The 13,314-nt window shown below is 36.7% G+C and overlaps 1 protein-coding gene across 3 annotated transcripts in view; it reads right to left on the minus strand.

Moving 5' to 3' along the window:
• ARAP2 (ArfGAP with RhoGAP domain, ankyrin repeat and PH domain 2) overlaps nucleotides 1–13,314 on the minus strand; it is a 137,122-nt gene that overhangs the window by 48,470 nt on the left and 75,338 nt on the right. For all 3 annotated transcript variants that reach the window (XR_008449626.1, XR_008449627.1, XM_009566588.2), the window contains exons 20-24: nucleotides 8,697–8,860; nucleotides 6,635–6,847; nucleotides 5,454–5,559; nucleotides 1,467–1,614; nucleotides 876–944 (exon numbers count right to left, since the gene is read on the minus strand). Coding sequence is in view for 1 of the 3 variants with exons in the window: in XM_009566588.2 (XP_009564883.2) it covers nucleotides 876–944; nucleotides 1,467–1,614; nucleotides 5,454–5,559; nucleotides 6,635–6,847; nucleotides 8,697–8,860 (700 nt within the window). In the remaining 2 variants the exon portion in view is untranslated. The remainder of the gene's footprint in view (nucleotides 1–875; nucleotides 945–1,466; nucleotides 1,615–5,453; nucleotides 5,560–6,634; nucleotides 6,848–8,696; nucleotides 8,861–13,314) is intronic.

Raw genomic sequence — 13,314 nt, forward strand, 5'->3', positions numbered from 1 at the left:
CCCTACAAGCACCAAAAGGAGGAAATGGGCATTCTACCTTCCATATGCAAATTCACAGTAGGTCATCACAGTCAGAAAGCTTCACGCCACTTTCACCCAGACAATAAGGGAATATGAGATACAAAGTAAGACTGTAGATAGCAATTCACAGAACATGCAGTTTCAACATATATTTGCAAGAGCCTGTCTCCTTAACGATGGCTTACAAGGAACCACAAAACCGTTGCTGAAAGGGGGACGGCAGCCAACAGACACAGCATTATAGATTTTTTTTCTTATATTGCATCTCGAAGTTCTGTTTGACTGTTAATATAGGCAGGAAGCTTTGCTAAATAATATTTGCGCTTTGGGGTTCCATAAATGGTCACAAAACAGGATGCAGCTAAAGATTCAGATGTTTTAATCTCAAAGGGATGGTGAAACTCTGAAGGAGAGAGAACCAGGTCTCTCATCTCCAAAGCTCATGAAATAATAAAAGTAATATTATACACTAGAAGGTATTTAATATGCATGTTTAAACTTAAAAAAAGAGACAGGTCATCACTTTCATACCTGCATATGTTGGCCATTTCCTTGTAGTACAATTTACGAAGCACCATAAAAGCATGTAACAACCTGCAAGTTATCCCAATGGTCAGGCCAGACCATAATTGCACAGTACACTTTACACAGAACTGGTTTGCTTTATCAGTTTATACCTCCTCTTTTACTTCATTTAATTTCCCTCAGGTCTGTATGTAACCACACTCCTTAGTCTAAGTGGTCCTTACACTAACTTAGAAATTTAAATTCAGAAATCTAGGTTTAAAAACCTGTGAAGAACAAAATAGTCTTTGTTAAAATTGTTTTCACACCAGTTGATATTTTCTACTTACCTGAGTGTCTTTCCACCTGGTAATAAAGCTGTTCTCTGTATCCATTTGCTTGACCTGGTCTTCATTTATCTGTTTAAAATGGACCAATTTTGACCATAAAGGAACTAGTATAAAAATTACAACATAAACTAGCAAACACTAATTTAATATAATAAACACAAATATAGTTTATCTTAAAGGAATGCTTATACCTAACAACAGTAAATAATTAATAATAAAAACAATATTGTAAACACAGCTCAGAGACTAACAACACAGAATTTTACCATGCTTCAGTTCTGATCAGAAACATAACATTTGAATAGAAATATTATTTTTAATAGTCGTGATCTTAAAATTTTCTTGGAATTAGTATGCTGGTGTCAGCAAGAAGAACGTGCACCATTTTGAATAAGAGTAGCTCACAGCAATCCTCTCCTACACAGGCTACATGGAGAAATAAAATGTAAAGCAGACAATATCTATTGAATTAGAATTCAAAAGCCCTGCCAATCCTTAGACAGCAAAACTAATAGCAGAATCATCTTGAAGGAGATTTCCATACTTCAGTCTAACAGCTGAGCAATGAGGACACATATAAAAGATACCTACATCAAAAAGTTGAACATAATTTTTAATTAGATCTTCAATTACATTGACTTCTTCGCTAGTTTGGCCTTTAGTTTGAAATAAGCATGATGAAAATACCATGGCTAGATTGTGAGGGTCCATATGATTGATTTCGGAACACTTCTGCACCCTGTTGAAAGAAAAATACACATATTTACAAGGCTTCATTGTTCCTTGAATTGACTGAGCCTCCTTTACAAAATACAGAGTGCATTTGAAAAAGAACTAAATTAAATGCAGTGAAAAAAACTAATATTATTTATTCTTCTTAATGTTCACGTCTTTATATTCTTTATCTCAAATCTCATTACAGAAATGAAAACTTATCCTTTCTATCTGCATCTTGAGTGATTTCAAAATTATTTAGAATAGAACAGAATAAAAATAGAATAGAACAGTTCAGTTGGAAGGGGTCTGCAATGATCCTCTAGCCTGATCACTTACAGACTGACCAAAAGCATGTCATTAAGATCCCTGTCCAAATGCCTCTTAAACTCTGACAGCCATGGGGCATCAACCACCTATCTAGAAAGTCTGATGCAGTATTTGGCCAATGCATAAGTAACGGCAAGTTTCTTAATAGCAAGTCTGAGCTGCAAGTCAGATCAAGTCAGATGCAGCTTTGAACCATTCCCTTGCATCCTGTCACTGGATACCAGGGAGAAGAGATCAGCACTTCCCTCTCCACTTGGACACCACAAGAAGGTGTAGACAGTAAGGAGGTCACCTCTCAGCCTCTTTTTCTCCAAACTAGACAAGCCCAAAGTTCTCAGCCACCGCCCCCAGAACATTCCTTCCAGTCCTTTCACCACCTTCGATGCCTTCCTCTGGACGCATTCAAGGACCTTCACATCCTTCCAAAACTGTGGGGCCCAGAACTGTACACAGTACTCAAGATGAGGCCACACCAACGCTAAATACAGCTTTGCTATATTATGTTACGTAAGTATATCCGACAAACTTAGGATCTAAGATCAAACAAAAGGTGGAAAGAAATGAGACCCTTATGATAAAGTACTCATACCACTTCTGTTATTTAAATAATGGGTTCTAAATTGGATTTGATGGGTGGACCCCACTTGGTGGATAAGGAATTGGCTGGATAGTTACACTCAAAGAGATGCAGTCAGCAGCTCAGTGTCCAAGAGGAGACCAGTGACAGGCAGATTCCTCAGTCCTGGTATTGGGACTGGTGCTGTTTAACATCTTTGTGCAAGACATAGACAATGAGATTGAAAGCACCCTCAGCCAGTTTTTCCACGACACCAAGCTGTGTGGTATGGTTGACACACTGGAGGGAAGAGATGCCATTCAGAGGAACCTTGACAGACTTGAGAGGTGCGCCCATGCAAACCTCATGGAGTTCAACAAGGCCAGGTGCAGGGTCTTGTTAAACTTATTGCTAATGGGACAGAGCAATCCCAAGCATAAACACAGGCTGGGCAGAGAATGTATTGAGAGTAGCCTTGAAAAGGACTTTGGGGTGTGGGTGGATAAGATGCTCGACATGAGCCAACAACGTGAGCTTTCAGTCCAGAGAGCCAACCATATACTGGGCTGCATCAAAATTGTAATCAGCAGGTCAAGGGAGTTGATTCTCTGTCTCTACTCTACTTCTGTGAGACCTCACTTGCAGTATTGCATCTCCTAGATAAGAAGGGCATGGATCTGTTAGAGTGCATCCCAAGGAGGACAACAAAGGTGATCAGAGGGCTGGAGCACTTCTCCTGTGAAGACAGACTGAGAGAGTTGGGCTTGTTTAGCTTAGAGAAGAGAAGGCTTCAGGGGAACTACATAGCAGCTTTCCAGTACCTTTTATAAGCACATATCGTGGTAGGACAAGGAGTAATAGCTTTATACTGAAAGAGTATAGATTTTGACTAGATATTGGGAGGAAATTTTTTTCCTGTGAGGTTGGTGAGGCACTGGCACAGGTTGTCCAGAGAAGTCATGGACTCACTACCCCTGGAAGTGTTCAAGGCCAGGCTCAATGGGGCTTTAAGCAACCCGGTGTAATGGAAGGTGTCCCAGGGGGGTGGGAAGATCTTTAATGTCCCTTCCAACCGAAACCATTCTATGATTCTATGATAGATAATATAATACAATACAGACCATTACTATTAGGTTGGTGCAAAAACAATTGACAGTTTTGTCATTGTAAACTGTGATGCTTATTTTTGATTAAAGTTTTATTTAACCGTATTTATGTTGTATACCATTTTAAAGCGTGAAATTTGCTCTACTTACATATGCTGATGGTTTGGGGTTCACTGCTTATTTTTATATTACACAGTCAAAGATGGAAATAAATGTTGTATGATTTCAAAAGGGGACGTAAAGAAGAGGAAACTGCTAGCCACATCAGGCAAGCATTTGGTCAGGGGACTATCAGCAAACATAGAACTTAACACTGGTCTCAAAAATTTCATAATGGAAACGAAAGCCTTGAAGATGAGAAGGTTCGCGGACATCCTTCTACAACAGACAACAAATCAAGGGCCATTAGTGAAGCAGACCTATGCAAAACATCGAGAGGCTGCAGAAAAACTAAATGTTGACCGTTCCAACAGTTTTTCGACATTTGCACCAAACTGGAAAATAAAAAAACCCTCAACAAATGAGTGCCACACAAGCTGAATGAAAATTTTAAAAACTGCCGTTATGAAGTCTGCTCTGTGCTTCATTTGCATGACAAAACCAACTCACTTCTTGACCACCTTGTGACACGTGACCACAAATGGATTCTATACAATAACCAATGGTGATCTGCACAGTGGCTGGACTGAGATGAAACATCAAAGCACTTCCCCAAATGGAAGCTGCATCCAAAGAAGGTTATGATCATTGTTCAGTGTTCAGCAAGTGGAATTATCCACTACAACCACTAGAATCCTTATGAAATCACCACAGTAGAGAAGTATTGCCAGAAAATCGACACACACCAAGAACTGCAATGTTTACATCCACCACTAGTCAACTGAAAAGCACTAATTATCCTTTATGAAAAAGCCTGACCACACGTCTCACAAATGACTCTGCAGAAGCTGCACAAATTGGGCTATGAAAGTCTGCCTCACCCAGCTTACTCAGCAGACCTCTCTTCCACTGATTACCATGTTTTCAAGCATCTCAACAACTTCCTGCAAGAGAAGGTTTTCCACAACCATGCACTACCTCAAAATGCCTTTAACAAATTCATCAGCTTCAGGACTTCAAAATTCTATGCTACTAGAATAGAATTCTTTCTTGCTGACAAAAATGTATACTTTCTAACGGTTCTTTCTTTGATTAGTAAATTTTATTCTAAGTAGAGATGTTGCTTTAAAGTTGACGGTTAGAAACGGCTATTATTTTTGCACCAACCTGCTATTTAACCATGACACTGTAGAATCATCCAAGTCACACGTTTTCTACACATTTGCTGCTGCTTATTTAATCTAGGACTAAAACATGACCTTTGCTGCACAAACAAGTTTATATTTGAGATATTCTCTACTGTTACCTCAGTTGCAAAATGAAGCACTGATGAAAAACAGAAACAGTAGCTAATTGTCAAAAAGTTGTTATCTGCAATACAGAAGATGGAGGACATTTTCCCTGAAAAAAAATCCTTTAAATTTCAAGAACCATTTGCAACAATCCTCTGAAAGACTAGCAGACTGAGGTAAAATGAGTCTGTATAAAGATAATAAAAAAATTACCCTACTTAGACACACATACACTGGCAGCCCTCTCTCACTATAAGGCTGGTCCCATCCCATTGATATTTACAGCTACCTACTGCTAAAAATACAATCAAATTAAAAATACATTATAAATTAAAGAGACTCAAATATAATTAATCATCACAATTAGGTAAGTTTTTGAGGATTACTAGTTAATGCAACAAGCCACATTTCATTTACGGTAGAGCTACACTGAGAACACATTACAAGAATTTCTCTGCTACAGTGCATCATTTGCATTGACCTGTAAAGATGCTCAATTAAAGCAGCCAGAGTTGCCCTATTGACTGGTGGAAGAGTCCGAATAAAAGCTGCATACTTCCTCACACGTTCCTTTTCATTCTGTGTATCTGCCGGAAAATAATAATCACGGAGCATTAATAACAACACACACTAAAAACCAAAAGCAGATCTCATTAACTATATTGGCATCATCTAGTCATTTATAATTACAATTTACTCAATCAACAACTTCTTCACAAAGGCAATACAGACGATCTACCATTAACAAAGCCTCTTATTGTACATCAGTTCAGGGAAACAGTATCAGTAATAAGGATGGGCAGTTCTATATTCAAGCATCATTTGCCACAGTCTAAGGCTAAATTCCAGGATAGCAGTTGCTTTTTCTCTCAAAAGATATTTAATCTGTAGTTTGTGCATGTACATGTACATGTATAAATGCATCTGCGTATGCACAAGTCTATATGTATTTCTAAGAGTTCCCAAAGATAAGAAAAGACCTTTTCATAGAATCATAGAATGTTTTGGATTGGAAGGGATCATGAAGGTCACCTAGTCCAACCCGCCTGCAGTGAGCAGGGACATCTTCAACTAGATCAGGTTGCTCAGAGCCCCTTCCAAGCTGACCTGGAATGTGTCTAGGGATGGGGCATCCACCACCTCTCTGGGCAACCTGTTCTAGTGTTTCACCACACTCATTGTAAAAAAATTCTTCCTAATATCTACTCTAATTTAAGCAGCAAGACTGTCATTTAACTATCAGGCAGATGATAGCATCAACATTTTGTCCCCTGGTCAAAAGACAAGAGTACACACTTTTTTCCTACTCTAACATTTGCTTATTTCTTGAATTCTACCATGAATGCTTCCATAAAATATTAATCATCACTTCTTACCTCAGCTGATCCACCTACAACACAGTGCAATATGGGTCTGCTGTTTACAGATATATTGTCAAGGAAATGTCACTATTTGTTATGATTCTGGTTCATTTAAAGACAATAAAATAATCTCTGACTTACATAAGTCTATTGCAGTCCAGCTCTAAACGTTTTTTCCTTACTCCAATTGTTTTGCCAGTTATCAAATAATGTAATTACTTGCCCTGTGTGGACGTAACAACCCCCTCAAATTTGATACTGAAAAGGTACAGAGAATATTGACTGTTATTGAACACATTACCTAATGCAGAAATCCAGAATGGATAAAGTTCTTTAGTGAGAAGTGCATCATCTATTTGGGAAAGAAAAATTTTCAATACATCAGTCACATCTTCAAGCTGATGCTTCCCTGCTCTTAGCTTAACACTCCTTGCATCTTTTTTGAAGCTTTCCAGCAGTTCAGCCACATTGGAAGGATCGCCGTTCTTAAGGTAGATCTGCTTGCTACCTAAACCTAAGTTACAGAAATAAAGGATAGAAGAAATAAATAAACGTAAAGTCAAGTATTCTTTTAAAAATTCCAAACTTTATTATATGAACAGTGTATCTGGCTGTTAAACACAATGTATTTCCTACCAAAATTGCTCTGACTTTTTGCACATACTGACTTTATTAGTAAAATTACTGACAAGTCTGCTTACACCCAATCAGACCTCTTTGAAAAATACATCATAATATTAAGCAAGCCTAGGATCACAATTTCAGGAATATAGGGAATTCAAAGCCTGAAATATTTCTCTCTTAAATGCCTCAACATCAGTGGAAAGTATTCCTTCTTTTCTGATTTTTCTGATGTTCAGGAAGACATCAGGCAGCCACTATTCTTGTATTTAACAAGTAAAAATTCTAAAGGCCAAAGCAAATTTAAAAAAATTCATAGTCGAAAACACAGTCAAGACTACTTTCAATATCTGTGTATGAGAGTAGCCCCAAAACGTTTTGGTTTTTTTTTTTTTTTTGAGCATGTGGAAGTTTAGCATAGGTGTGCAGTTTTCTTGTTTCTCTTAGTAGATGCTCTTCCCATGTTCCTCATATTTCTTGAAAGAGAATCAATTTTATACAAAACCTTGCTTTTCTTATGTACCTGTCAAATTAGGTACTCCAACAAAACATATGAAACAATGTCTTCACCTGTCCTGTAATACCCACAAGCACTACCATTCGGTACTGCCTTTGTGTTGTTGCTGTCAGGAACAGCTGTGGGACTCGATGGTGTCTGTCACCTGTAGATCACAACTAACGACAGAACAAACAACACAAGCCCACTTATGTATTCAAGTAATGCATACAAGTAATTCCTTCAGCTTTCAGATGAGAATTTTAACACTCAGTAATGCTGAACTTGAAAAAATATATTTTTCAATAATATCTAACGTATTTAAGACACCAGGAAATTGAATTTTAATTTAGAACACACAAGTGGTTGTTCTGAGTAGCAGACATAACTACCCTGTTTTAACAACATTTCAGTGCATGAAACAGTGTAAACCATACTTAGAATAATTCCTATTGCTAATGATTAAAAACTAATTTAGGAAAAATATTTTTTTTTCTTGGTTTTAGGCAATAGTTGTGACCTAGACACCATTAGTTACCATAATGCAGTGCTGTCATATTCAAAAGTTATTTAGTTTAACTTCAATCACTGAAATATAAATTAGGCACTGTCATACTGACAGAGGTTACAGACACGTTTATCTTGAAGACAGATTTGTACAGGCTTGATAGGTATTTAGCATTTTACAATAAATCTGATGAATTTGCAGTAGTAAAAAGGACACAGACATCATCTGCATATGATCTAATGCTATGGAAAGAAATACTGGCAAAATTTACTTCAGCAAATAATAACTGACTATACACCCTTAGGCAATTATGCTGAAAAAAACAGCCTTAAAGACTGAACTCAGCCCCACAGTTTATAGCAGTTTCCCAGAAGATGTGCTGATCAGTCCAGGCCACAGCCTCTCCTGGTTCACACAGCTTATGCTGAGGGCTGATGTGTTCCGCTCTGAGGAACTGGACACCAAGGCTGAGCTACACGAGGCAAATACGTCTATTTTAAAAACAGGAAGGTAGAAGGTATCCATAAAGGGAATTTACCAAGTTGTATTTACACAAACTGCTCATTTTCAGATATGTAGCACTGTACTTTACCAATGCATCAAAAAGTGCAAATCTGACTAACAAGGTTTATGCTTTTACTTGAGGTAAGATATAAACTCATTCAATAAGATCTGATAGTGTGAAGGCTTAGGTATTATGCAAACGATCTCAGGTTCAATAAAATCCACTATACTTACCATACTGTGTAACAAATGCTATACAGCTGTTCACTATAATAGGAACATCATTTTTGCTGAGCTGCTGATCTGGTAATGCATTACCATCTGTACCTGCTGCTTTTTCAATTGCAGTATACCAGACCATGAAATCCAGCTTCGAATGGCCATGGACATACAGCGTTCTGAAAGTATAAAAATACTGTGAATGCAAGAATGAAATAGAAAACCAATATTATTGTATTACAGCAAGGCAGCAAACATCCAGAAAAAGCAACAAATACTTAGAATAAGACATCAAGGCTTCTTTCACCACATAAAGCTGTGGTGGTAGCCTATTGTTACAGCATCTTTTTTTTTCCAATTACATTTGTACTAGCAATGTCACAATAAAATAAAGAAGATCCACAAATACCATCACAGGCCTTTGAAAGGACCTGACTGACATTTTAACTACTCTTCAGTCTTACTTCTATACTATACCTTCATAAGTCCAAGTCACAGTTAAGCAAGAAACAGAGATTTAGAGACAACTTTCAATACCGGACAAGACTGCTTCTTTTCTATCCCCCACCTCCTTCAAACTTCTGTAGAGGATCTGGGATATATTGAACTTCCTCCCTTCACATTATCAAAATGATGACCCTCAGAAAATCACAGAGCTAAGGAACATGCGTGAAAAAAGTAAGAGCTGAGGTAGAATAAGTTAATGCAATGCTTTAATTACCCGTTTTCCTCAAAGGATGGCCATGTTCTGATTTTGTTATTTAAACATGCTGCGATAATCTCCTACGCTTACCCCTGATAGAGTAGCTTCTAAGAGACAATTCCAAAATTGAAACATTTAAGGGCGCGTGCCCACTGATATGCATGTATGCAATAAACAGCTGCTTTGTTAAAATGGCAAATTTTTCTACATACATACTCTTCATCTTCCACTAAAGAAATATAAGGGATTAATTTTCTTTAATGACAATTTATTTGCTAAAGAGAAAAAGCTAAAATGTTCTACTGAACTTCTATGAAAATACTCTCGTCAAAATATAAACAACCATTAATTTTTATTACTTTATTTAGGGAAGAAACAAATAATTTTATATAATGATGGACTATTTAATTCATTTTTTTTAAATTAGTATCTTTCAGTATTGATTTTATAAATGTTTCCATTCTAATATTCCTGTCTTGATAGGAAGTGAGGATGCAGTCAATGTACACACACAGATTCAGGATCTGAAGTATTGTCAGGATCCATCACAGAGACTTAGTCATTCAGCAGCAGAGTAAGAGATGCTAAAATATTTAATTTTACTGAAGCCTCTTTTAAACACATCTCTACTTCATGACTGAAAGTTGTTAACCACCACACACGCCTGGCTAGTAGAAACACTAAGCCTCTCTCTTCCATTAAGAAAAAACAATAATTTCCATAAGGTTCTCAAATATTTACAGCAAAAAAAGGTGTGCCTAATTCAATATTTTAAAACATTTTCTGAAGACCTGTCTGATCAGCTATCCTACATGGGTGATTCTCAACCAATGGCTTCCAAACACACAATCTTGACATCCTCTGGTATTGCTGTAGCCATATATAAGAGGAAATGGAAAAGTTTGAAATGAGTGGAAGAAGAGTCTGACAATGCATGTTACACTATTCTGTTAGTACTATTATTCACAGATCAGCAGAGATTAAGACTATGATTTATAAAAGATTTATGGTGCTTTCCAACACAAAAGATGTACACGTATATGCACATCACCACATTTTTAATTTTCCTGCAGAACAGTAGGATTTGGATTACAGTATTATGCAAAAGGATAAACAGAAGTCTCAACATTATTTTTTTGCTATCTAAAGAATTATGCTATGTACAGGAAGCAGCATCCTGTAAAGTGGCAATATTATTACTTCTAGACAAGTAAAGGACAACTCTGCTGTATATAAATGAACCAGTACCAGAATAAAAGAGAGGAAATACAGTACTGTGTTGAACTTCAAAGGCAATTTAATCTAATCTGATTTTTTATTTGTTTTTTTTCATAGAGAGATGAAAGACTAAATCACGTACCTGTCAATCAGCTGTTGTGATATATCAGTTCGCTAAACTATAAGAATATCTTTTATTCTATGGATCTCCCCATCTTCCTCTCAATGCATCACATAAGAAAAAACATATCAAAACTACCAAGAGAGTATGTTCTCATCATTTTCTAAAATTTGAAAAGCTGTTGAGTTAAATTAAAATTACAGTGGAAGAGGTTACTTAATTATTAACAAAGAAAATGTGGTATCCGTTTAAGCAGCAGTTCTATAGCACCAACACAGTAATGAAAGAAGTTGCTGGTAAAAAATATAAATGTGAAAAATCTTGCTGCTATTGTGGGATTTTCATTGTTAATGAAAGGCAACTAATATTTAAAAAAAAAACAAAAACTTTGCCCTGTCAAAAATCTCCAGAACAGTTACCCAGTGAAAGTCAAATATGAAGCAATTTCAGCAGTTACTACAAAACTCTAAAAAAGAAGCAGAGAGAAAAGAAAATTAAATCGATACAAGACAGTTCAGAATTCTGAACTGAGCTTGTAAGCTTTTCCCACAGTAAACAAAGCTCATTTCAAAACAAAGTATTTTTGGCAAAGAGCGAGCACGCCTAGTATACCTTTAAATCATAAAGCCACTTTCAGCCAAACTCAACATTTTTTCCTATTTGTAAAGCAGTTGTTGATCTCCATGATCCCAGAAGTTGGTATGAAAATGAAATGGAGGGAAAAAAAGCAGCAAGTCAGAACTTTCCTCAAGACACAGTAGAAGTCTTCTAAAGAATTCCATGAAGAAACAGAGACCACTTTGCAGATCTAGCTTCTGCTGTTCATGTGAATGTAATGATCTCTTCCAGAAAGCGTTCAGAGACAGCAGTAATAACAAATACATGTATTTCACTCTGAACTAACTGTTGTTATCAATATATAGTTAATGTACGGCTTAAGACTACGCATACAAACACAGACTGAAGTGTACTGATGTCCCATGTACCACAAAACTGAGCAACTTAATGTCAAGAATACTTCTAAACTTATGGAAGTAATCATGTCTGAAAGAAGTTTTACTGCAATGTTTACATAGATCTACTTATCAGGCAGACTAACTGCTTTGCACAGATTGAACCAAAATGAGTTCCTAGAAGACAAATTGAGTACTTTCTACAGTACGTTCATATATGCTCTACCAGCTAAAAATAAACTAATAAAGAGTTCACACTTCATAACAAAGAGTTTGAAATAGAGACTACATGCTAAATAATAAGAGTTTTTGCTCTATAAAGTATGAAGCACATACAGTCCATACCCCAAAAATTAATAATTTAAGTACTGAAACAAACAAGAAAGCTTGCCAATGCAAATTTTTGCCTTGGTCAATTGGCACAAATGACTGTAGCAGTCCAAAACTGCCTAGTCTCAACATCAAGGAAGCAACTCTCAGATTTTCAACTTTATTGTAGACCACCATCACATCCTTCTGCTTCAGAAGTCAAACAACATGAAAATACTTCATCCACAAAAGTCCAAAGGCTTATCTGTAACCAACCTTGCAAAGTCCAGTAACTTTAGCTATGTCTGTATGCTTTATTGCTCAACTCTGCATTGGGAAACCAGTGATACCAAAGGATTCCGGGTAAGGTTTGTGGGGAGCAAGAGTGAGAAACAGAAATCAGCACCTCAGTGCCATCCAGCAATTTTCAAGCGATTCTAATAATCTCTGTGCCTGAAAAGAGAGGTACTAAGAAGGTATGCATTGCTCTGAAACTATATTGCAATAATCAAAGCATGGAAATTCTACTAATAAACACAGACATAAAACAAAGGTCGGCAAGATTTCTTCAAAGAATATTAAGGGCCTTATATTCAGCACATACTGGAAGCATGTCCTTTCATTCCTCTGAAATTCGTCTAGATCATTTCTAGATTCTATAATTTTGTGCTCATAACTGCATTTTACAAGAAACCGTACCAACATCATCAAAGGACTAAGAAGAAAGCGTTGTAACTAATGAATGATCACCACAAAGAAATTGTGGCAGTATGTAGGTAAGGTTTATTATCTACAATAAGAAAGAGCAAACTACAAGAGAAGCATAACAGGGTTGGGGGGGTAAGAACCATCTGATTTACATTATGGTCTGAAAACATTCACTGACACCTAAGGGAGAGTTTCAATGATTACAGAAAAAAGAATAATTACTTGAAACTGAACTGTCTGGATAACTGCTTTCTTCCAAGCATAGCATTAGAGATTTTGCATTAAATTTTATGCACGGAAGATATTTTTTAAAAAATATTGTATACTTTTGCCTACAGACACTGTTCCTCTCTTTAGAGTACTAATCCTTCTTTTGAACTCTGTTGAACTACACAGAAGTAGCTTCTTCACCTGTCTTCGACTACACAAATTCTTTTTGGCTGGCAACAAGAGATTGAGCATTATAGAGTAATAGAATCCTAGAATGGTTTGAGTGGGAAAGGACCTTAAAGATCATCTAGTTCAAATCAACTGCCATAGGCAAGGACACCTTTCACTAGATCAGGTTGCTCAAAGCCTCATCCAACCTGGTCTCGAACATCTCCAGGGATGGGGCATTCA

This window comes from Cuculus canorus, chromosome 4 (genome assembly GCF_017976375.1).
Source record: "Cuculus canorus isolate bCucCan1 chromosome 4, bCucCan1.pri, whole genome shotgun sequence".
In the NCBI taxonomy this organism is placed as follows: Eukaryota; Metazoa; Chordata; class Aves; order Cuculiformes; family Cuculidae; genus Cuculus; species Cuculus canorus.